Source organism: Caloenas nicobarica, chromosome 3 (genome assembly GCF_036013445.1).
Source record: "Caloenas nicobarica isolate bCalNic1 chromosome 3, bCalNic1.hap1, whole genome shotgun sequence".
NCBI lineage: Eukaryota > Metazoa > Chordata > Aves > Columbiformes > Columbidae > Caloenas > Caloenas nicobarica.
Genome location: NC_088247.1, coordinates 98296271 through 98320559, shown reverse-complemented (window position 1 = coordinate 98320559; position 24289 = coordinate 98296271). Strand labels below are relative to the sequence as shown.

Below are 24289 nucleotides of genomic sequence, written 5' to 3'. Positions count from 1 at the left end.
CTTTATGGAGCTGAGCATGAGCGTGGCCAAGGAGAAGCACAGTGACACTGCAGGGTCAAGGGAAGGAAGGCGGCGGCCCCAGGTCCCCCCAGATGCAGAGATGCACCGAGATGCTGAGCAGGGGGCACCTCATAGGACCAGGCCAAGGGTGCTGCTGCAAGAGCAACAAGGAAGGATGGGTCAGATGTTGTATCTTGAGGTAGGACATCCCTCACATTGAAAAGTTTGTTAGAGTTAATGGCGTTTGAACACCCAATACATCACTATAAGGGTGACACACATTAGGATTTATTCCATTCCTTACAGATTAATACTTCTACCAGTATGGGGAAACTTTTACAAAGATATAGTGGCAGCCACATGAGGAACCGCATCAGCATAATTACACGCATTTTTCAAATGTTTTAAGATCCCAGGCAAGCATCCAGAGGAAGTTGAAATTATGGTAAACTGAGAGAATTTGTGTAAAAATCAAAATCTGTTCTTGCAACTTAGTTTTACGTCCCTTCAGAAAAGAAAACCCTTTTAGGTAACTGCCCTTTAAAAAAGAAAAACAAAACAAACCTCAGGCCTTTCCACATGAACCAGCTGGCGAAAGGTTTTCATAGCATCCCTCAGTGAAACCTACTGAATGGAAATGCTTTTGCAGTCTGACTGTGATTTCTTAGCACTGTATGTTCCAATTATGTACATTTAATAACCACGTAATATGAATGGAAAGTAAAATCTAAAATCAAATACTTTAGGCTTCTTTAGAGCAGAGTTTTCTTTCCCACATGGCTTTAATCCTGTGGATATTGTAGACTAAGAGAGCTTTCTTACAAACAAGTGAAGACTTTTATTTTTAAATTCCACACTTATTCCAGAAAAAGGACAGCAAAGCCAAGAGTTGATTAGGACTGACTACTACATTCTCAGTTCCTATACTGCCATTAACTTCTCTGTATTGACACATCTTAAATTTTAGAAGAACGCCACAAAAGGAGATAATCCACCCTTCCACAAAGACATTCAGTGGGGATGAGCCTCTTGAATTACAGCCCAATAGAAAAAAAAAATATTCTAAAGGTGAAAAAAAACAAACATCACTCTGAGCACAGGGAAAATAAATATCACAAAAATTCACTTCTGAGTTTTGGTATTATTTCCTTTTGTTTTGGCAATCACAGATGCTGATCCAGTTCTTTGAAGTTTCAGACTTTCGCAGCATCACACACTGTTCATTACGGGAAGCTGATGTAACCTTACTTCATTGATGAAGAATATGGACACAGAGCCAAAAGAGTCAAAAAGTAGACTAGAGTCCACTTCTCCAAAACCCAACACTTTCAATATATGCCAAGTCAAAACAAATGTCATTACAGATCTCTTGCAAGAGCAGCTTTAAACTCTTCTATCCACTTTTGACCGTGAGCAAAAGGACGCAAGTGGGATAAAATGAGAACAGTCAACACAAATTTTGACCTGGGCTGAAGGGCCCTGGCTGGGTTCTTGGGCACAAGGTAGAAACTGCGTGACAAGACACCTGAACCAACACAGAACTGAAAATGGAAAACTCAGCTGAGGGGAACATCCGAGTATCCTTTTTTACAAAAACTAAATTTTAGCTCAAATTTTCTGCTGTTCTCTAATGTCTGCTTTCCTGCTGCTTTCCCTAGGTCCCAAAGTTTCTTTACTTTGGATTAAAATAAATATTTTCCTAAAAACCCCAAACCAAACCAACCAAACAACAACAAAAAAAAACCTCCACCATATCTTGAACGCTACAAATAAACATGTGTTGTTTACATTCCCTTACTTCGAACAGGTCACATTACTTCTGATGCAATTCGCTGATCATAATAAGTTCAGGATATCACATCAATATTACTGCATTTTATCTTGACTACACATCATGGGAAAATTTAGAAACTATAGATTATGAAGTGCTTTCAAGTGATACAGAGTAGCCAGCTAATGTAATATACCACATAAGGCATATGCTTTTTTTAAAAGCTCTAATATTGCAATAAATCTGAACTACAACATCTGCCTTCACTAAGAAAACATTTTCATCTCAATCCATCAGCAAAGTAATTTGGACAATAAATGGTAGTGACCCATAAGCTTAAGTGAATAACATGGGGATATTTGTGCCAATTCTTTTACTTCATGAACCTTGAAATCAAGGACCTTATCCACATTTGTACAAACACAAACGTACGCACCCACATGGACAGTGTGTTGGTGTTTCTAGGGCTAGCAGCACGAAACTGGCAGAAAAAAAAAAAAAAAAAAAAAAAACATTAATAGCATTTTCAAATACAAAATCCTTTTAAATCGGAGAAATTTAAAAAGTGGGGTGAAAAAAAAAATATATCGCCAGCTCTTCCAACTTTACTGCAACTTCATTCAAAAGCAGAGCTTTAGCTTCCTTCTCCCTTCCTGACGCACACTCATACATCATGTAGCACCAGGTAGGACATGCCAGCAGCAGCCACTCAGGGAAATGAAGGGAAGGAGATTTGCAAAATGCTGTCAGGTCCAGACCGAGATCAATGGTCCAGGTAAACACCTTCGCTACCCAGCACTGTCTTTCCAGAGCAGCTGGTCTCAACTGAAAGGCCATTTCTTTCTGGTTTCCATACTTTTCTCAATATTTGCATTACGCACAGTAACACCTTACTTCCTGAAAAGGGATATGTAGCTGACAACACTCTGTATTTTTGAACAGAAGCACCAGTTCTAAAGCAGAAAAGCAGGACTTCACCTCTTTTGAACACACATCCTCGATAAAGTTATTAACCATAACACCAAGGCTGATTTTCTCATTCTTTCTACAGAACCTTAACCTAAAACATACCCTTCACGCTGAAGGATTTCAAAGGCTTTTACTATCACACCTCAAACATTTTCTCCCAAATACAGTTTGCTCCAGGGCTGACAATAAGACCTCCCAACCCACACACAGAAATACTAGCGAACACAACAGAAGCCAAGCTTAAAGGTGGGCTTGGGCATTCACTGTGCAACTTAGAATCATAGAATCATTTTGGTTGGAAGACACCCTCAGGATCATCGAGTCCAACCATAACCTAACGCTGGCACTAAACCATGTCCCTAAGAACCTCGTCTAAACACCTTTTAAACCCCTCCAGGGATGGTGACTCCACCACTGCCCTGGGCAGCCTGTTCCAGTGCCTGACAACCCTTTTCAGGAAGAAAGTTTTCCTAATACCCAATCTAAACCTCCCCTGGCACAACTTGAGCCCACTTCCTCTTGTCCTATCACCTGCTACTTGGGAGAAGAGACCAACACCCTCCATGCTCCAGCCTCCTTTCAGGTAGTTGCAGACAGCGATCAGGTCTCCCCTCAGCCTCCTTTTCTCCAGGCTGAACAGCCCCAGGTTCCTCAGCCGCTCCTCATCACACTTGTGCTCCAGGCCCCTCACCAGCCTCGTCACCCTCCTCTGCACTCTCTCCAGCACCTCAATGTCCTTCTGATGATGAGGCCAGACTGCTTGTGAATCGCCAGAACAAAAACTCATTCAAAACTTTGCAGGATAAACTGTAACACTGAAACAAACCCCATGCATCTGAATTAGGAATGAGACCCTAAATCAGCTCACAAGAAAACAGGCTGTAGGTGGAAGTATTACTTATTCAAACACCTAAGCGTCAGGAAAGGCTTCGCGTTGAGGTGGTTTTCGCAGAATTAAGGGAACCACTTGACTCTCGGTGGATTGACAAAAATTTCAAAAGCTGAGTTATCGCCTTCCCTTACCCCGTCTTTCAAGCAGAAACAGCAGACCTTCCAGTATCGTTTCTGCATCGGTAAGAAAATAAAAAGACCCATCTGAACTACCATCAGGTGTCCGAAACCATTCAGGAGGAAATGGACTTGTCCAACATCCTGAAAACACCAGACACAACGTTTCCCGTTCTGTGGCCATTAACATAAACAGTATTGCACAAAAAAAAAACCCCACAACACACACAAAAACCACACCGCAACCACACCACATTAGAGATGCTTCAGAAATTCTATTTACCTTACACTCATTTAATTTTAAAGGCTTACTATTTTATCATATTTTAATATCTACATATGTAAAGAAGCATTTGCAGAGAACCAAGTAAAATGAGTCCAAGCTAATTTACTCTAGACAGACTCAGTCAGCCAAGATATCGTAAGATACAGTCACTAAATAACAGATCACACAAGCAATATGGCCATAATGCCTTGCCTAAAAGGCTTTAGCAATTTATAAAACACAGTATTGAACCATGTATGGTTAAGTAGAAAAAGTTTATCATGGTCTTTAAACAATAAAGTAGTGAAGCAAGTCCAATGAACCTCTGCTAAGATCAAATGGAGTATGAAAATAGGAAGTTTCATCTTAAAGGTATTAAAAACACATGAGCATCTATGTTCCTCTTTGGAAGAAATTTCCTCATGTCACTAAAAGAAAAAGAATTAATAGAGGGAACTGTGTTCTTTCTTCCCTTTAGGAGCCCAAACTGGAATTAAAACTTCCTCTAAAACCATCAGGTGCCAAAGGAGACAAAGAAACTTTTTACTGCTCTGTCATCAAAACAAAGCAAACACTAATTAACCTTTCAGCCAGCTCCATTTATTTTCAACAGGCACCTTCTATACTACCTTCAAGTTTTAGCCCCATCCGTACTAATAATAATTAAAAAACTAAAAAAGAAAATAAATAAAAACCAAAACCATTCACACCACACAGGTAAATTACAGTTTCTTCCACAGTTATTAACTGGCTTTTATGCCAGCCAGACTAAACCACCAGATTTTTACAAATCAACAGCTTCAGTACATCTTACCGCTTATTCTACTTAAAGGTCTATGAAAAACCACAAGAACAGGTACTTCACCTGAAACATGGAGTGTTCTTACAACAAGCCCAAGTGCCAAACCACATCAGATTCTTTTCAGAAAATACCTGATTCTCTCCCCAAACCTCTGCATTCAATTACCTGCTCCAGGTTCATGACATCTTGCTATTCTGGGAGCAGTCAGTCGTCATTGTTTTCTGTGGGGCACTCAGGTGCCTTTGGAAAGCTCTACGGCTCCAAAAAGGTTGCTGTGCAGTTGTTACTCCCAGCTTCCCAATAATCAGTACTTTTTTTCCTGCAGTGTTATTCACAAAAGCTACATATTTTTTTCTTGTTAATGTTTAGGCCTGTTTCCTATTGCCAGGGCTTTCCAAATCAAGCCAGCTTGTCCTTCTGTTTTTGCTGCTCAAAGTTCATTCACCTGCCCTGTTTTCTCCTTTCCTTTTCAGGATTATCCTAAGACATTGCTGTCACACAAAAAGCCAGGACAGAGTCAGAGGTAAAATCTAGGAAGTCCAGTCTTACACTATAACCAGGAGACCAGCCCACCCCTCGACACCTCTCGGGGTCAATGGCACTTTAATCTACCACAGTTATTTTTGCTTCTTAAACAACCTACTCAAATTGAATTACTATAATACAGAACAGCAGATTTAATGAGTGCCTGCAAATTCTTACTGAAAAACACATGCACAAATAATACGCAGGTTTTCCAGCATCAAATATCTATTTGGTAAACAGAGGGAGAGCATTTTTTCCTTATTCAGTAAATAAAAATTACTGCATACAGGCTAATAATAGCAACCTCGCAATTTTTATTTTCATGCCATATGTTTTAGGTTATCAGCTGCGCTCCACATCTGTATTTTCAATTGTCTAAGACCAGGAATGACATCTTCATTTGCAAGTACGAAAATCAGGCTGCACACGGAAACATTTTGGTCTTTTTCGGGACAAAATTATTTACCCACAAAGCCATCTTTTTGCTTAGGTTTTGCATTGTGTACAATTAGTAGCAGGTTAGTTAAAACTAAATATACCATGTATTTCTGTGCAGGTTTCTGTGAAGGCTAGTTTTTGTAAATAAGGTTTCATTACAGCACACAGCTTATGAAGGCATTAGAATAATATGATAAATTACTGATGGCCAGCTTCCTACTTGAATTTTCTACGAAGCTAAGCTCCCTTTGGCTTTATGATCTCAACATGAAAATCTCCAGTTTTTAGTAAATACAGTTGGGTGAAAACTCATTGTTCGGACAAAAAAGAAAAAAGACTCCGAAGGCAGCCCCACTGTGAAATCTTGTCCTCTGAAAACACTACAGGGATGTGACAGAACACATCCCCGCTGCTGGAACGAGAACTCGGAGAGCGTAAATAAAACATTTCATTCACACATTGTGTTTACACAAGGTGTTAGACCAGCAAGCCGCTTCTACAGCATGACACTTCACAGGTTAGATCGAAAAAGTACATAAAAGATTTCTCTTTATGAGTAAATCTTCAATTTAATCTGTTTGAGTTGAAAATAGTCTTGACTAGGCTGTGGCTGTAGACAATTTTGTTTCTCTCACAGGTATTAAGCATACTATGACAGCACTTTTTTAAAAAGTTACCAGTTTGGTTTTAAAAATCATGACTATCAAGCATGGAACATAATTATTACTTCATTTAAAAGGTAACAACTCTTTATATTTAAGATCACAAAGTTGGCAAAACCAATACTTAAATAACAGAAGGTGATCATTTGCATTTCAAAATTCATCTATCTTGCTTTTCCCTCAATTAGACCAAAACATGTTGATTTACAGGTTTGTGTGCGTGTTTGTTTCTTTTTTAAACTTATTTATAGAGCAGAATAATGGCCCCCCTGCTAGGCTGGCATTTGCTCAAGTTTCTGTCCGTGTAAATTGAATCTGTTACTGGAATTTTCCCCCCTTCAGAATACCAAGGCACATTAACCAAGAGATAAAGAGATACATTGCTGATACTATCAGCCACCAGGCAGGTGGATAATGCGAGGGGTTTTCTGTTAGTTTTTGTGGGGTTTTTTGGACAAATATGTGATAAGAGTTCTCAGGGGGCACGGAGAGCAAAGGGCTGTTTAAACAGAAGTGAATCATTCTCATCAGATCCACTAATAACTTGATATTCAGACATCAGCTGCTTACACTTTAAAACATTCAGAAAACAAAATTACTACAAAGAGGAGGAAAGTTAAAGAAAAAAAAAAACACAAACACAAACCCCTCATATTAGTCACCATAACTGTATTAATGCAGCAAAAATTCTCAGTTACAAGTGCATAATTTCTTCTTTAAAAGCAAATAGGTTATTCTTGGCCAAAAGCCCCACAGTTTTACTTGAAGTGGTGTTGAGTTTATAGGGGATGATTTATAATCCATCATTTCCCTTGTGGGTTAGAGAAACAACATTTGACTTATCATAGGTGAACAGCAAAGATTTAGTTTGGCCATTAATCAAAGTATAACACAGGCGCTACTTTTAAGCATCTGCAGATAGCTTTGTTGTTGCAGTAGTTGGTTCAGCACGAACTTTTTTTTTTTTAAACTGAGTAGAACTATGCAGGAGTAAAAAGAGTTACCCAGCTTTACCGACAGATTCAACAGCACTACAACACACCACGACTCCGAGCTTGAGAGCACAATTCTCGATATGCAAATCGTTACAAATAAACCGCATCTTCGGTCTCCAGTTCTTCAGTGAAGCCAGGCGAACGGGAGGCAGCAAGTGCAGTAGCAAAATGCATTAATGGTACAATGCCACCTGCCGTCAAAAGCGCAGAAGTGCCGCTTCTTGCAACGCATTCAGCCCCGCTTTTAATTTATGCACGATATAAAGTCACGATTGCTATTTCGCACAAAACTAATTGTATTGCTAGCAGGGAACAGTATGCAGCTTTTTAAGCCCTCTCTTCCCTCATCTTTTTGACACTTCTTCATTTATAATGTTTGCATTTGTTCTAGTCTTTTATACATACATTGCATTCTACATCTGCAGTCACATTGCCCCTCTACTTTTTGTAGGATAACAAGAGTGCGGCAAGTCCTTGCTGTTCACCACGGCAAGGGTGTGATCACTGTTTCTGTACCAAAACTACTCTTGCTTTGCTTTAATACAAGGTCACAACCTGGGGCACTGAAAGCCCCAAACACAAAATCCTAGATCCTGAAAGCGAGCTCCACATAGCTGGACCTCTGTTCTCCCCTGGGTCTCAAAAGCTTCAACGTTAATACATTGTTATCCCTCGCCCCTCTAGGAATTAGATTCTGATCTATAAATTGTCAAATTTAGATTCCATATTTTCCTTGAACCAATAAAGCACCTTAAAATTTAAATATGTCATTAGGCGGCACTTCACTTCTAAGCACTTTATAACTTGTGCTGTAGAACAGTAACACCTGAAATCTTGTTGATTAAAAAGATAAAATCATTTCAAATACATTTTTATGTATTTCACATGACTCTTCAATATTATTTCCCACTATTTTAAATTGAAGATATCCTGCAATCTGTTTAACTTTCACATTCATCCTCTCCTTCTTCTGCCTACGAAATTTGCTCTTCAAAAACCAGTGCAGAAACAGAACTGCATCCCAGGACTCATCACCTGTTCTCAGTCTCCAACACCAAAGCCTAAAAGGCAAAGCTTTGATAAAGATACCTTCCCTTTCTTGGATAATTTTGAGTGCAAGTAACAAAACACTGAACACTTCTAATAACAAAACACTGAAATCACATAACATGGAAGCTATTGTATTCAAATCCTATTCTATCCTGAACTCCAATGAAAACACACACCGAGCTAAACACATGGAAACAAAACTGTACCAGCCAAGTTTACTGCACCCTTCAGTCAGGAGAGAAAAGGAGAGGGAAGGCTGAGTACCCAGGGGGAAGGCAACAGCACACAGTACTGGCAACACCAGGAAAATTCAGAACAAGATAAAGACTTGCTTTGAGTCACTTTATTCAGTCACTGTATTGTAGCACAAGAAATCAAAAGATCTGATTAAATTTTGGAAAGATCACTTGTTCATCTCTACAAAACTGCAGCCCTTCTTTCAGCTGGAAAAAAGCAAGCTGTGAAGAACAGTTACGATCAGTTTTAAAAAGCAACTTATAATTAAATAATAATAATAAAAAATAATAAATAATAAAAATAATAAATAATTTAAAAAATTAAAAATATTTTTTAAAAACCCACAAACTTGCCAGTTTCTCTCAGCGTATTGAAGCACAACTATAATTTCAAAATCATTATTGCAAGAAGCAGCTTGTAGAGCAATGCTATCATGCTAAAGGGGAGACATGTTCCAGGGACATGGTAAACTCCTTACAATGAAAAACAATCATCCAAATAAGTTTGGGGGTTTTTTGTTGGTTTGGTTTGGTTTTGCTTTTTGTTGTTGTTAGGTTTGTTTTGGTTTGGGTTTGTTTGTGTGTTTGTTTTCCCCCTAACATCAGAGCCTAAAGAAAGCCCACTAACATGACTATTTTTTAAATACTGATCAAAAGTTCTAGAGCAAGGTTTACCAGCAGCAGTAGCCCTAAGAAAGCTGCTTTGGACTCAGCTATACACCATTACTGAAGGTACAGGTTTTAAATCATTGCTCAGAATAGCATGGCACTTAGCTCCAAAATATATTTTGTACTGCTAACTTATACCAAGTATTACTCTCCTATGCAAAAATTAGCTTGAAATAGCTACAGTAAAATAAGAGTAGACTTCGCACAGATAACATTAAGATCAAAAAATATGAAAGGTAGGAATCACAGAGCAGCATCGATTCAGCCATCTTGCATATATCTAATATTTGCATTTGCAAATGTTCATCTTGTAGCTCACCAGTCACAGACACAGAACGCAAATGGCAGCTCAGGGTAGGGCAGAGAGGGCGGAGAGGAGAGAGCAACTTAACCAAGGAAAGCCCAGGTGGACACCGTACCTGTGCTGCGAGGTGGAAATAATGATGGCACAGAAAACTTTATTCTTGCATTTGGGGACTTTTAAATATTATTTAAACCACTCCCTAAACACTTAATTACTGCAGGAGTTGGCTGGTTGGGGCTTAGGGGGCAAAAAAAGCCTCTCTTTGGATCCTCATTAAAATACGGAAAAATTAAGCTTTGACTTTCACAGCTCATTAATGGTGACAAGGTGGGAAAAGGCTGCGCTTCCATCTTTGCTACTGCCCGGCTGGGGAGAGTTTTGTGCAAGGCCAGGCCGGGGAGGTAGGAGAACGCCGCTTTCTAACACGGCGGGTTGGCAACCAGGACACGGTTCTCATTTCACAACCACAAGAATTGCTGGGATTCTCAAATGCAGGGATGCCTCAATTTTCTTGTTCAATTCAAGTGAGGCGAGGGTAGAATGAAGGTGTTGAGTTTGCTTTGACAGATACAAATAATTTCTTTCCTGTTTCTCTGTCATACCTGCCATTTCCCCTTTGACTTGCACCTGGATAGCAAAGATTTTTATTTACTGTTAATCTCAAGATGCTGGCATTCAAATTTTTATTGAGATTCTACAACCTTTTTTCACAGAGATCAGTTCCTTACTTTATTTCGGTCGGGAGACTAAGACACATTTTGGCATCCAGTGTTTATTCTAAGTTCAGAACTTTTGTCTTCCATTGCTGATAACTCTTATTCTTTAGCTGCATTTTTGAGCCTATTTGCAGACTGGAGCCTGAGGACTACCTGCACGCCAAGCTGCAATGCCAAGCCAGACCATGTGCTCAGCAGAGAGAGTACATTACCATTTCAAATTCAGAATAAAAAAAGAAAAACTGATAATCTGAATAGCCTCCCAGTACTCATTTCAACTCTAAAACTAGTTTTCTTAAGCGAGCTATGAAATTTTTAAAATGTGAAGTTATAAGACACCTGACTTTTGGCTGTCACTACCATTTGACCACTGTATTAGCAGAAAATAAATTGGAAAAAGGAAAAGAGGGAGGGCTAGGTTTCAAGTGCCATCCTCGCTATAAAAACCCAAGAGATATTGATTTTATCACCCTCGTGATTGATGAAAGCAGTTCTAAGAAAAGAGCTTTCTAAACTATTTCAAAGCCCACTGTAGCTCATCAAAAATGTCAGAGGCATCTCTGAGCCTATTAGGGTTGTATTTTTCAAACTGCTATGTTGGTTTTTTTCCCCATGTTCTTTGCATGTATGAATTTTTGTATTTTTAAGACTCTCAGTGTTGTCTTTTCAGCCTGCCTTTTCCCTTATTTGCTCTCTTCACTTATCAGAATGTATTCACACATAGCAAATAACTGCAAGAAAACAAAACATTCCTTAAATTTGCTTAAACAAGACATTCAATAAAATTACACTTTATGGAAATGATCTAACAACCACCACCACAGCTCAGCAATAAAGCAGTTATGAACCCTCTGGCTTTTTAAGACATTCAGGAAAAAGAAAATTCAGACATTGCATGATCTCAAGCTCTGTGCTATAGAGGCTCCGTGAGAAAGCAAAAGCTGCTCATCTACTTTCCAAGTGAAACATTGTAGGTGATTGCTCTAACCTGGGGCACAGTACATCCTCTCTATGGCATCGTTGTCACAGGAATCTTCAACCTCCCTCCACCTGCTAAAATACGTTAGCTGAATGTGTCCTAAAAACAAAACGACAGGAGAAATCAAAACATTTTTCCCTTCCATTTTCTGCAGAAGTGAACTGTAATTACTCCTTTTGTAGCTAAAAACAGTATCATTAAGAATAATGGCATCATTAAGTACTAGAAGCTATTACTGGGGGTGAATTTGCTGCACTGATAATGAAGCTCTAGACAGGAAATGAAGATACTAATTACAAGATAAAACGCCTACTCAGTTAATTGGAAGCAACAGCGAATAAAAAGAAATGCATTTGCAAAAGTTCCTGACCTCTATCATTCAATAAGATGTTGTTTGGGTTCAAATCGCGGCACACAATTCCTTCTCTATGTAAAGCATCAAGGGCTACAACCATTTCAGCTGCCCATCTTTGAATGCAATCCTCTGGGATACAAAACCTGGAGGTTATCGCTAATCTTTCGTCGAGGTCCTGAAAAATTTGATGTATTTCCTTCTCCCCTGCTACTGCTATTTTGTCTTCCCTCTTTGGTGCTGTCTTTTTACTTTCAGCTGCTGATAACAAAGATGGGTCTGTTCCCTCTTTCCCAAAGTCTTCCGTTTGATCGGAAAATAGCAAGACTGCTTCGTTTCTTAACATGTCTCCATCCAAGCTAACATCTTGAGCACCTGAGAGCTGGCTGGAAACAAGCAAACTTTCTTCTTTGCTGGTCACATTTAAGGAGCAGTCTCCAAGCCCTTGAAACAGGGTCCCATCCTCTGAACTACCTACCTCTTGCTCAGAGGTAAAGAGGGTGCCAAGAGCTCCCTGAGGGACACCGCTTTGTCCATGTGCTGCCTCGTGAGAAGAATCTCCCACTTCTGGTGCCACATGATCTGGCTCTTGATCAAATGCTTTGCATGGTTCTGCAGAATTATTTAATTGTAAGACATCAGGCGTTTCTAATAACTTTATTTCCAACATGTCCCTATCAGTTTTTGTAAACTTTGTTGGCCTTGACGTTGCTGCCTCTTCTGTCTCATCAGACATACCAGGTAAATTTATTAGGAGATCAGGCCTTCCTTCATCAATGCTATTTACATCATCCAAAGCAGCATCCTTAAAAGAGATAACTGGCACGGAGTCATTTGAACCCCTGCTTACAGTGTCATGAGCTCTCACACCCATTTTGGTCTCTAGGGCATCCAAGCTTCTGTCATGATCTGGGACAGAAAATAATGGCTCCAAAGGTTCTGATTTCAGGTTGTATAATTTTTCTCCAAAATCAAGCCCCAGGAGCTCACTAGTGCTATCTTTGCTGTCTATCCTGAAGAGTTCCATGGGGCTGTTCTTGGATTTAGTTAATGAGTCCAATATCCTAGTAGGACTAGCTATTTCTGACTCGGTGTCATCAATGAAAAGCTTTCGTTCCTGAGACGCAACCTGAGAGGTGAAGCTGTCACTGCCAACGATGCTGCACTTCTGTAAGCAACTTCTCTCTTTGGTATTTAGACCTTCACTCTCCAGTTTAACCACTGGTTCCTCATTTAGAGACCCAGAATCAATTTTTTCTTGCCCGTATTCATTGCATAACGTTAAATAACTAGTAGTGCACTCTTCTTCGGAGCTGGATCCTGAGTCCATCCACTTTGAACTCTCTTGGCCATCTTCCTGGTTGCTGCTATCATCCTGAGAGCTTGGCGTGAGGCTGCTCTTCAGTGGGACCACCTTCAGCATGCTCTCCCCATAGCTGTCTCGGGAATCAGTGCTGCTGCCCATTTCTTTAGGACTAGGTGTCGGCTGCTCCAGGTAAATTTTAGTTGAACTGGACGTTCTGCGTTCAGGAATTTCAAAGCTCTCTTCAGGACTTCTGTTTAGGAACTTACTGACATAAGACCAGAGTTTTCCTCCTGCAAGAAAAGAGAGGGGAAAGAAAAAAAAAAAATCTCTCAATTTCACACAAAACAGAATTAGTTTCATTATTAAACAGGAAAATATCCTCTTTGTCACAATACACCACCTCCTTGTGTCCACAGAGCAAGTTGGATCCACTGCTTCAGGAGGAAATAATTACAGGGACCACAACTTCCTTTTCAAGCAGATTTATATTAACACATAAATATTTAAAGAGTTGCATCTGAGATAAAGCTTTAAAAAAAAAAAAAACAAACTTCAGTAAAGTCTCATTTCAGAGTCTGTCTCAAGTTGCATGGTGGTGACTACTCTCCATCTGCTGTCTCAAAAGAAAGCAAAAACCTAGGAAGATCAAATGGTTTAGTGCCCATCACCGGTTCTGCCTGTACAAATACTTCTGTATCACGGCTCCAAGCTCATAAGCAACATTAGGGGATACAGACTTAAAACTAATTACCAAGTTCAGTAAGGGGAAGGGAATTACCTCATATTAGCAGGATATTTTAAGGATTTGTTTCTCTCTTTGAAAAAAAATGGATTTTTTTGTTAAATATGGATGTATTTCTCTAACTTCAGAACTCAACAAAGTTTCTTATGCCTTGCTGCCATTACATAAAGATTTATCAATACTCTAAGTTAATTGGCAAACCAGTTCCTTCACATCAAAGACTCTAAACAAGTTACATCTCCAAAAGTAATAGTTAAAATTAAAAAATACAAGACACAACTCTGTGTTTCCAAATGCTGCACATATAAAGAAGTTTACGGATAACAAAACATCATTTGCAGAAAATCAAGAAGCTACTGCATCTCTTGCACGTGCCAAAGAATTTGGCTGAAAGCTAGAAAGCCAGCTTTGATAACTTATGGAAAAATGCAAAGTCAAGACCTTTCAACTTAAAAGGCTGTACAGAAATTCTAGAAAATGCAGGAGTTCTAACAAAATCTTTGTATAAGAAAAAAATAAGTATCCAGCCCACTGGGCATCTGCAAGTTTTGACTTTTGTTGTCTTCTTCTACTTATTTGGGTAAAACGGAGTTTTATATTTTTCCAAATACAGTCTTTAATAGTTCTTTTTAAACACTTTCCAGATCAGGCAAAACTCCTTTAAAAAGTACAACAAAAGAAGGAAGTATTTTTTCATTACCTAGGAACAGGCTTTATATATTCTCGGGTATTTCAAAAATAACTTATCAAAGGCAGAAAAACCTTCATACTTTTAAAATTAATTTGAATAATATAATGTGGAGTTTTCTTGCCCTCCATCCCCCTGGCTAAGACAAGACTTATTTTTGAAGGGGGGAAAAAAAAAAATAATAATCTTGCTGTTTGTGGTGAAACTAAGTATATTAAAAATATTCAGACGGAATTCTAACAGCTTGAGTCCAATGGTAAAAACGACAATTTAGATCCTTTAATCCACATGCTTTCTGCCATAAGCTACGAACAGACTTAAGTAGGTCAGAGTGACCCTCGCCACCTTCTAGAAGATGATGAGGAAGGATGCCGAGTAAATGAAAAGAATACTCATAGAGAAGGGAACAGGAACTTCTATACTGACCTCTGTATCGCATAAGCACTTCATATACTTGCCCGAAGACGCATTCAGAACACCTACACACAGTGGCAAGCTACCGTCGCTGCCAGCAGAGCAGCAGGCCTCAGCCTAGAAACTTAGTCTGAGCCTGCCTGGACTAGTGTGACCACCCGCCCCATGCCAGTGTGACCAAGGGCCCTGGTCCTGCCTAAAGTGCCCGAAAAGCAGGACCCCTGCCTCCAGGACAGGCACTGGGTCCATAAAGGCTCTTTACAATTAAGCCGCTTGCCTTAAATATGAGCTATACATCTGCTCAGCAAGGCAAAGGCAGAGCCAGGGCACCTCCATGACTTCTAAGCCCTGCGGCGAACATAGGAATTCAGAATTATTGGTTTTAAACCGATTTGGTAAAAATAAAAGTTGTTGATGCCGTAATCAGCTTTTTTGTTGTTGTTATTGTTGTTGTTCTAATTTTACGTTTTTACATTTAGCCATGCTTTTGACATGGAATGGCCAGGAAAGGAAAATTGCAGAAAACAGAATGAGAGAACATACATATTTTTACATATGTGTGACTTTCTCCTTTTTATGCTTTCATCCATGACAAAAGACGCAACACAAAAGTTTAATTTTACCTCAAGATTCCAATGGAACAATTAATTTTATTAGAAATTTCAATTAAATTATTTTAAGAAAACAGTGCTTGCAAAATAACTTTGCTGAGTTTATTAAGTAGGCATGGAATTATTCAGGGCCATTTCAAACCGAACAATAAAATCTTATTTGACAACCATGCCACTACTGCATTTAATAAAACACACAAAGTCTCCCCATCCTACCTGCATTATATTAATTAGTACAAGCAAGTGCTAAATATTTCCATTTTCATATTACTAGTGTTTATTACCTCAGCACTTTTTACGAAATAAGTTGCTCATTAATAATTACTTGGGCTTAGAAATCACAGTACAAATTACAACTTACTGCAACTCCAATGTAGAGTTAAATGCAAGTAAATACCAAAAAAAAATTTTTATTATGTCCAAATATGATTACACACAAATATTTCAAGACTGGCCTCCTGGTCAAGTGGAAATACATAAATAAATGCTATTCAATAATTGTGTTCTATAGTGAAAAACAACAATTTTGTTCCTTTCTGAAAATGTCCAATCTAGGGTCAAACAAGAGTGATATTTGTATCTGGGTATATAATTATGCCTTTATGAATGACATACTAATAATCTTTCCCCTTCTCCCCATGTGTTGTGTAAGATCAAGAAAACCCATTAGCAAGCCATACTAATATAGTATCAGGCATCTACAAAAACTAAAATTACAGAAATCAATCCAAACAAGTATGCTTCAATCATTGTCACATAGTCTAACATACTAAATAACTATAAAAGCTACCATTTTAAGCTAAAGTTTATTAGTGTTTAATACAATTTCAGAAGTACGATATTAACATAACTAATTATTAAGATTGCTCTCTTCTACCACGAATTGACTCTGCAACCAGTCTAGCTCACTCTTTCTGGTTTTATTAGCCCATGAACATCACCAAGCTCTACATTCTCTGCAGGTATTCAATGTAAAATTACTTATTAGATGTGCCTTACTTAACCACATTTCCAGCACTCTAGAGATTATACCTCTGCTTCAAGTGGCAGAATCTAAAAAGTTAGTGTCCAAAACAATCAACAGGAAATCTCAGCATAAAGTGACCAAGTGATGAAGCTGGCTAGGAATCTTGTTAGGTCCATAAATTTTTTATATTCTTTCAAATATTTCTGCAGTTTTTGTTATTAATAGCACTTGATGCAGGAACATTAAAGAGAACAAGATGTAGAGACTACACAGCACATATCATAGGATAAAAGAAAACCTAACACATCAGCAAATTCAGTCTTCTAACCATGTTTTTGTTCTAGCTGACAAGAAAAATTCATGACCTGTTGGATTTTTCCTAACCCAGTTTGCAGACACTTACCATTTCAGCTTCATGTCCTGCAAGACTGGCTGACTAAGGGGACATATTCCAAAATAAATCCATGGCTTTTGCTAGCTTGGCCCATGAGTTTACTCTGCAGGATGATACAAGCTAATTCCTGCAGAACTGGAATGCAGCTAAGAATGCGGTAATCGCTGGTTTTAGGAAAGCCCAAACAAAGTCAAACTGAACAATTCAGGCTTCCAAATAATTGTGATAGGATAGGGAAGAAAAAACAGTACTGAAAGACATCTGCTTGAACTATTATCCAAAACCTGGCCCAGGTCTCTACATCACTGCATAAGAATTTGTTATGGCCAGAAGTACCAATTGTAAGTCAGGCACCTCGTGTGAATTAATATTCCTCCTTACTGGAAAAATAACCACCTTATGGTTTTATTAGAATCACTGTCCCCCTTTTCAATAAAGACATGGCTACTGGTAAACTTCGTTATGTTAATATACAATGACTACATAAAATTACGCTTGAGGAGTTTCTAGGCCGAAAGGAAACCAGACACATCAGCACTACCATGATACCACAATAATAATGTTTCACAGCATCCCAGCAGCAGCCACAGCGGGGCTGCAGCACACATGTGAATTGGAAGCCGATCTCCAACCTAATCTCTAACATGACAGTAGTTACAAACACCCGAGTCTAGTACCTACAGCTGCTGCCACTGCTGCTGGTGAATCTCTGCTACAAAGTTTGCTGGTTTAGGCAAAGCTCCCACTTCCCGATGCGCTTTGAGCAAAAGCTATAGCAGCCTCCTGAAAAAGTCACTTGCCAAAAACCATATCACCTTTCTTACATTTCCCAATTGCTGTCAAATATTTACAGCTAGTTCTGCCTCTCTTCCTAATGACAAATCCCCAGCTTTGCAAGCCAGAACGCTACCGTGTTGTCTATCAATTCCTGCGTGCAGCAAGCCTCTTCAGCATGAAGTTTCTTGAGTGCTCTCCAGATTGATAGGAACTCCAGCTTGTTTATGCTTAAAGAGATTTGACAGCTTCTAACAGCCACTTAAACTTTGATGTCCCATGGAAGCCCCCCAGCCTATTTTTGAAGCATCTGCTTCTAAAATTTCTGGAGTTAGTAGTGCCAAGAAGCAAGGCCTTATTAACATCAGATTGGCTCTCTACCACACTAGAATTTGCCAAGTGCTTTCCAACAAAGCTACAAGATAACTTTATGGACTTTCGTACTTCTGAGACACCCTTGAAGCCTGTAACTGTGGCCTTGAGAAAAGCCTGTAAGAGAACACAAGACCTCACTCACAAATTCTGAGCATGTCATGACACCAAGATTACCAAAAGAAAAAAAGAGAAAAAGTCTTCATCTTGAGCAAGAGCCTGTGGTCAAGCTTGCAGAATTCCATACAAAACTCAATAGTGCTGCACTTAGTAATACAGTTAAAATTTACTACAAACAGGAAATAATAAGCTTCTTAGCAAATACATAATGTCTGTACATAACATTAAAACCTCCTCTGCATTTGCTATAATTCAAGCCATTGCCAAATTAAATTAATATTTTACCCTTGAATTTCCCAATGGTGTAGCTAACACACCTAACACAATAAATCACCATCACTTACAAATTTGACTGGCAGAATCTTCTTTCCTATTAGAATGGAACTACTTGGAGCATGAATGTTAAGAGCATTCATAAAGTCATGGAATAAAATTTCAGAAAATATGACTTAAAAAGTCCTAGAAACTTTTATCCTTTTCCAAAATTAAGTACAAGCACCTTCTTTATTTATATTTGGTCTGAGACAGAGGAAATTTTAAGATAGCTTTAACTACAGGGATTCCTGATATTATACTTGTAATTTAAAGGATGAGTGCTACTAACATATGACTGATGCAATCAAGACCATCAGCAGTGGGATGAGCAAGACTAGTCCCTGCATATAGTACAGCATACTTTAGCCCTATTTTTATTCATGGTTTATTCATTTAGAGGTAGAAAATGAAGCTTTTCCCCTGAATCACTTTCCACTTTCCAGCATCAGTCTTTTGGGAAAGGGTGAGGTGCATAGGCTATGCAGTTCTAGAAGCAACACAAAATTATTGCCCCAGTTAGGGATTTGAGAGCAGGCCCTACACCTGTAATTTTTTTTTTTATATGCATTCTCTGGAAATTTACTCATCAATTTGTACCCCAGCTATCCCCATTTAGAACAGAATATATCACACCTTTTCCTCTCCCTTTGCCCGTTCCGAGCCCAGAAAGTAAGTTCATGAAAGCAGGGGCTATCCTTAAAGAAATTAATTTTGATAGTCCCATTAGAATCAGGAAAAATCCTTATAGCACATCATCATTTTTGAGTGGTTTGCAAACAAGGAGAGAGGTGAACCCATTTCCAAACTACTTGCTGCTTTATCAGAAAATGAGGGAAAACCCTGTGAAGTTTATAACTTATACTCAAAGTGTCCAAGTCAAGTGAACCCATGTATCTTGTCTTACCAACAACAGCCCTCACCCACACCGAAATCCCCTCTGGTCCCCACAGGCCTCCTTGTTGTCTTCCCCAGCACAGCCTGCCAGTCCCTCATCCCCTCTGCAGTGCTCCCCAGCTCTTCCCATGCTCCCTACCCCCCGTTCCCCTTCAGAGCTCTCCTTGTAGAAAGCACTTGTATCTTGTCAGCACCTCCTCTCCCAACTTCACCTCAAAATAAGCCCTCTCCCTCCCATGTCTCCTACTTGCATGGCTTTGACCCACAGCTGGGAGAAAGGCAACCTAAGCTGTGACTGCCTCCAAGTATGTGTTTGCTGCCCAGCCAGCCAAAATGAGGATGCTTGACAAACAGCACCTTCAGGGTTGGCAGATAAAAATGGGGTGGGGTGCTGCACAAGGCTGCGTGTTGCACAAACCAGATTTAGAAGGCACTTAGTAAATTAAAAATCCTTCCCCCATAGAACTCAAAACATTTTACAGCCAGTGTTGGTAAGAGCAAGACATGCAGGCCAAGCACATTTCACTGTATTTGTGACCATGTCAAAGATGACCAGGAGAGAATTGCTCCTTTTTAAGGACAACATCCCATCTATCCCAAATGTTAAGGCAAAATTTCTGTCCTTAAATGACAGAGTTCTGATCGTACAACGTCTTCATACTTCTCACTCTTGTCGCAAAAAAATTATCCCTTCCAGGAGATCATCTTTGTCAACTGGTCACATTAAGCCTTCCTTAAAATTTTTGATTACTCCCTCTAAATTTCACTACTTCGTCACCCAGTGTTCCATTTGTCTTGAAAGGTAACGTTCTTCCTGAAGAGAAGAGCAATGCTGTAGGTCTTCAGAAATTGCAGAAATACTAGGAACACGGGTTTTAAAATATTATTTTATCCCATCTCTAATCCTTTGATTGTGCTAGCCTTAAGGGCAGTTGGTATCTGACAAGGGTTGTGGGTAGTTTGTTGTTCGGGTTTTTTTTTCCTTTGGGGATTTGTTTGGTTGAGGTTTTTTTAAATATTATGTCTCAAAAAAAAACGTACCGGCTTATGTGGAGACTACAGTTCAGATGAGAGTCTCCAACTTATTCTGCTGAACTACACACACCTCAAGAAAAGGAGCATTGCACAGAGCAGCACTGTAAGTGCTCGAAATCACCGTCAGGCAATACTGTAGTGTGAGGCTTTTCTTCATGCATCACTGCTCATGGCAAAATTAAGTCACACATAGCAGAAGCAGCCATTCATGTTATAAAGTTAACTTTAACTGGCCTCATGTGACAAATTGTTCATAAAACAGCCAAAATCTGAGTTATTAGGAAAAAAAGAAATAATATTCGATATAACAAAATTATCCTATCAGTTAGCTTACTTCCTTCACATCATCCATTCTGACTGAATCATTAACATTTCCTAAAAAGAGAACTATTAGCAATGCCAAAATTTATATTCTGCACTCATTCTAAACAAATACGGGTAATTACATTTAGGGAATATTTAAATCCAGGTGTTAGAAGAAAAATCAAAATGTAATTATTTTGTGCCACCTGTTCCCTGTACATTTAACAGGAATTCTATAAACAGTTTGAAGGCACAACTCCGTGGTTCTGCTTTGAACTCCTGTCTGATGCCACTAGCTATTTTCTTAAAAATCCAAATCAGAATAACTATGTAATATTAACCAATAGGCAAATGTTCATGTTTTTTTAGCAGAGAGTTTCTAAATTCTTGTGTAAATACCTGTCATTTTAACTGTAAGATGCTGAAAATATTTACTAGCCAAAGTTTACAAAAGTAGCCAAAGACTTTGTTTCTGAGAGATGACTGTAAATACTGCAGATAGCTGTTGCAGTCGAAGCGCTCACTCTCCTGTAGAAAATAAACAGTTGGAAGCTTTCAATATTGCTACAATTCGAGTAACCCATCAGGATTTGAGGCCATTTGAAACAGGAATCAGATCCACCGCAGAATGAGGGGGAAAAAGGGGAAGGGACAGGGGATGGGAGTGGGGTGTCTTACATGACATCTCTTAGGCACACTAAAAATAATTTTATTAAACGTATAAGAGATTAATTTGACAATGAAATGTACCACTGGAAAACTTAAACCTTTGGCTCTTTTCAACAATATACTTAAACGAGAGACAAACCTTCTGCGTGCTGTAACACGAGAAAGACAGACTCCTCGGAGATGATGTACTTGTGCAGACACACCATGTTGGGCACACAGCGGGGGATGATGGTCGTTCTGCTCCTGCTGTACTCACTACTTTTCCTTAGACCCTGACAGAGAACAAAAAGGTCAGTTGTACCCTCAGTTGCCTTTGGAGCCTGCTGTGCTCTGTGTTTATCAACCAAACTAATCTATCCGAGTTACTCTGGGCTTCAGAGAAACCACTCATCTGCTGCTCTATGCCCCTCAGTCCCCCGAGGCTGTGCTGATGGCATCTGGCGCGTTTCCAGAGAACAGAAGATGGCACAAAGCTGCCATTAAAATCAATTACATGGGTCAATGTTTTTATTAGAATCTCTCTCAAACTAAGTCATCAGGATGACACTCCGTTATTTCCCTGTGACCTTTTTTTTTAAAATTTATTTTTGTGTCTGACCAAAAGACACTATTAAAAAAATTCCATTCAAGTTCTAAAGACAAAAGAACGCCTTAGACTTACAGGTAATCCTTACATTTCCATTGTACTTTACTAAAGACAGCAACCACCACAACAAAAAGGAGAGCAAAGGATTAGTCTCCTTGAGACGTAATGATTTTTGGGAGGTAGCACAGAGATGAAGTTGCCAGAAGTGAAAAAATTGATGTGGGGGAGAGAAAGGGAGGGGAGAGAGAAAGAGAAAAAAAATTATGTCGATAGTGTGACCTATTACAATATTGATAAACATAAGCAGTTAAATGGGAAATTCAATGTTACCCTATCTGCCAGTAGATAAAGTGAGGTTCTAATATACAATATTCACAAATAATTCTTTCTGAGGAACAAACAGCTTTTCTGAACCCTGAACATACTTAAAACTAACAATTTCAAGGGCCAGATGCACAAAATTAAGGCAGGGTTGTAAGCAAAGTTACAAAATGTTAGCAACTAATTAGAGCCCCATGTTTGGGATAGTTTTTCAGCCCTTCCTGCCATCATCAGTGGAATTCATGTCGAGGGGGGCCTGAAATAATGGACACAATAACAATACTCATACTAAACTACTTCTCAGCATCACAGATGCTCCAAGCATATTAGGATCTTGATCTGAGCACCTTCTGAAACACAAAAGAGTAACGTGAAAAAACTTTATTCTGACCAATTAATTATTCATTCATTCAATCATTTGTTATAGTCAGTATTTACAGCCTATTGATGTAAAACACAAGAAAGCAATTTTGGATAAGACCAGTTGTCCATTCATCCAGAATCCACTTTGGTCAATCTCATGTTCTTCAGCTAAGGGAAGACCAAACACAAAGTGTTGTGGATGTACTTGGGCTAAGGAGAATTTTCACCTTCACCAGCAGCCTGCGCATGTCCTGAGTCACTGGCACTCTACAGCTGTTTTAAACAGCACATCGAAATGGTGATTCTTTACCAAAGGCTGTTAAGGTGTTGGCCTCCATAACCCGTAGCAACTCAAGTGAGTCAACCAGCACAGAGAAAGGAAGGGAAAGCAACTGAATACCAACAAAAAGAATTCCAGTGCACTTAGAGATATGCGTATTAACATAACAATATATCACAGAGATAACGCTATACGTTAGATGCAAATTGATCTTTGTGTGACAGTGTAATTTAGGAGGCCAAACTGTTTAGACAAGAAAAACATTTTACTCACCTTCAGTATAAAAGTCTGCTGTGTTCTAGTGTCCATTACAAGCAAAACCTAAGCAAAAAGTATTCAGAAAAATATGTAAAATTGACATGAGTAACGTAACAAAACATGTTTCTTAAATGTAATATTGAATATTTTTCACAAAGAAAGTTATATAAGTAACAATTAAAAAAAAAAAAAGCCCTGCAGGATGCATTTGATAACCAGTCTTTTTTCAGGAAAGAAATATAATTGAGGATATAGATCTCTGGAGAACTACCAGAATGGCACCTGATTACTAATCAGCTAACTTACAGAATGAATCCTAATTTAGTAACAGAAATAACCAATACTTTATAGTTACAGCAATAATCTAGCAGAACTCAATTTATAGAAGTGCAATGGTAGCAACACAATGAAGCACAAAAAGTAACCTTCACATAGCATTACCTTCCTACATCACTTCACTTAAATCCTCACTGTACCCACCCTCCTAGTGCAACACTTTTCCCCATCAGGCTTCTTACACATCAAATGTGTTGCCTACCAATGGGTTACCGGAGGGGGTTCTTGTGGGGTGGCTAAACAGCTTCTTTCCAGGAAGCTCAAGTAAAAAGTGGCCACACGCAAAAGTGGCCACAGCTCCACCCTCCCCGCCCCCCCAAAAAAAAAAGTTTTATCAACTGTATAGTCACTGCTGCCTCATTCCTCCACTGCTGTTTTTGTTTTGAAGCACTCACAAGCCACAACAGAAACCGCTGCAAGGGGGTCCCTTTGTGCCACTGTAAACTAGTATTAAGGTAACAACAACAAAAGAGGATTTATTTAGGGAGAAAAGAGGGGATGGGTTCGCTGCAGAGAGAACACTGACAGCTGCAGAGAGCATCCTTGTTAGGAGCGCATCACCTCCACTGAGAGCACTTTAAACACAGTACAGCGATGAGAGGAGTACTAAAGAATGTCTTCTCTCTTAGTAAGCTCCATTTATTTATGTGTCAAAAATAAAACAAACAAAAATATGTATGTGTATATATATTTCAGAAACTGCATCTTTAGGGAGTTGGAAGCCTTCATGTTGCTATCCTCAGACCACCCTGCTCAGGAGGTCATTGTTCACAAACCCCAAGAAGGCAGATGTACCTGAA

The 24289-nt window shown here is 39.1% G+C and overlaps 1 protein-coding gene across 7 annotated transcripts in view; it reads right to left on the bottom strand.

The window, feature by feature from the left end:
• Positions 1–24289, bottom strand: part of RPS6KC1 (ribosomal protein S6 kinase C1) — a 91693-nt gene that overhangs the window by 7568 nt on the left and 59836 nt on the right. For all 7 annotated transcript variants that reach the window (XM_065631918.1, XM_065631920.1, XM_065631919.1 and 4 more), the window contains 4 exons: positions 23169–23216; positions 21485–21617; positions 11760–13337; positions 11399–11488 (listed from right to left, as the gene is read on the bottom strand). In XM_065631918.1, the coding sequence (XP_065487990.1) occupies positions 11399–11488; positions 11760–13337; positions 21485–21617; positions 23169–23216 (1849 nt within the window). The remainder of the gene's footprint in view (positions 1–11398; positions 11489–11759; positions 13338–21484; positions 21618–23168; positions 23217–24289) is intronic.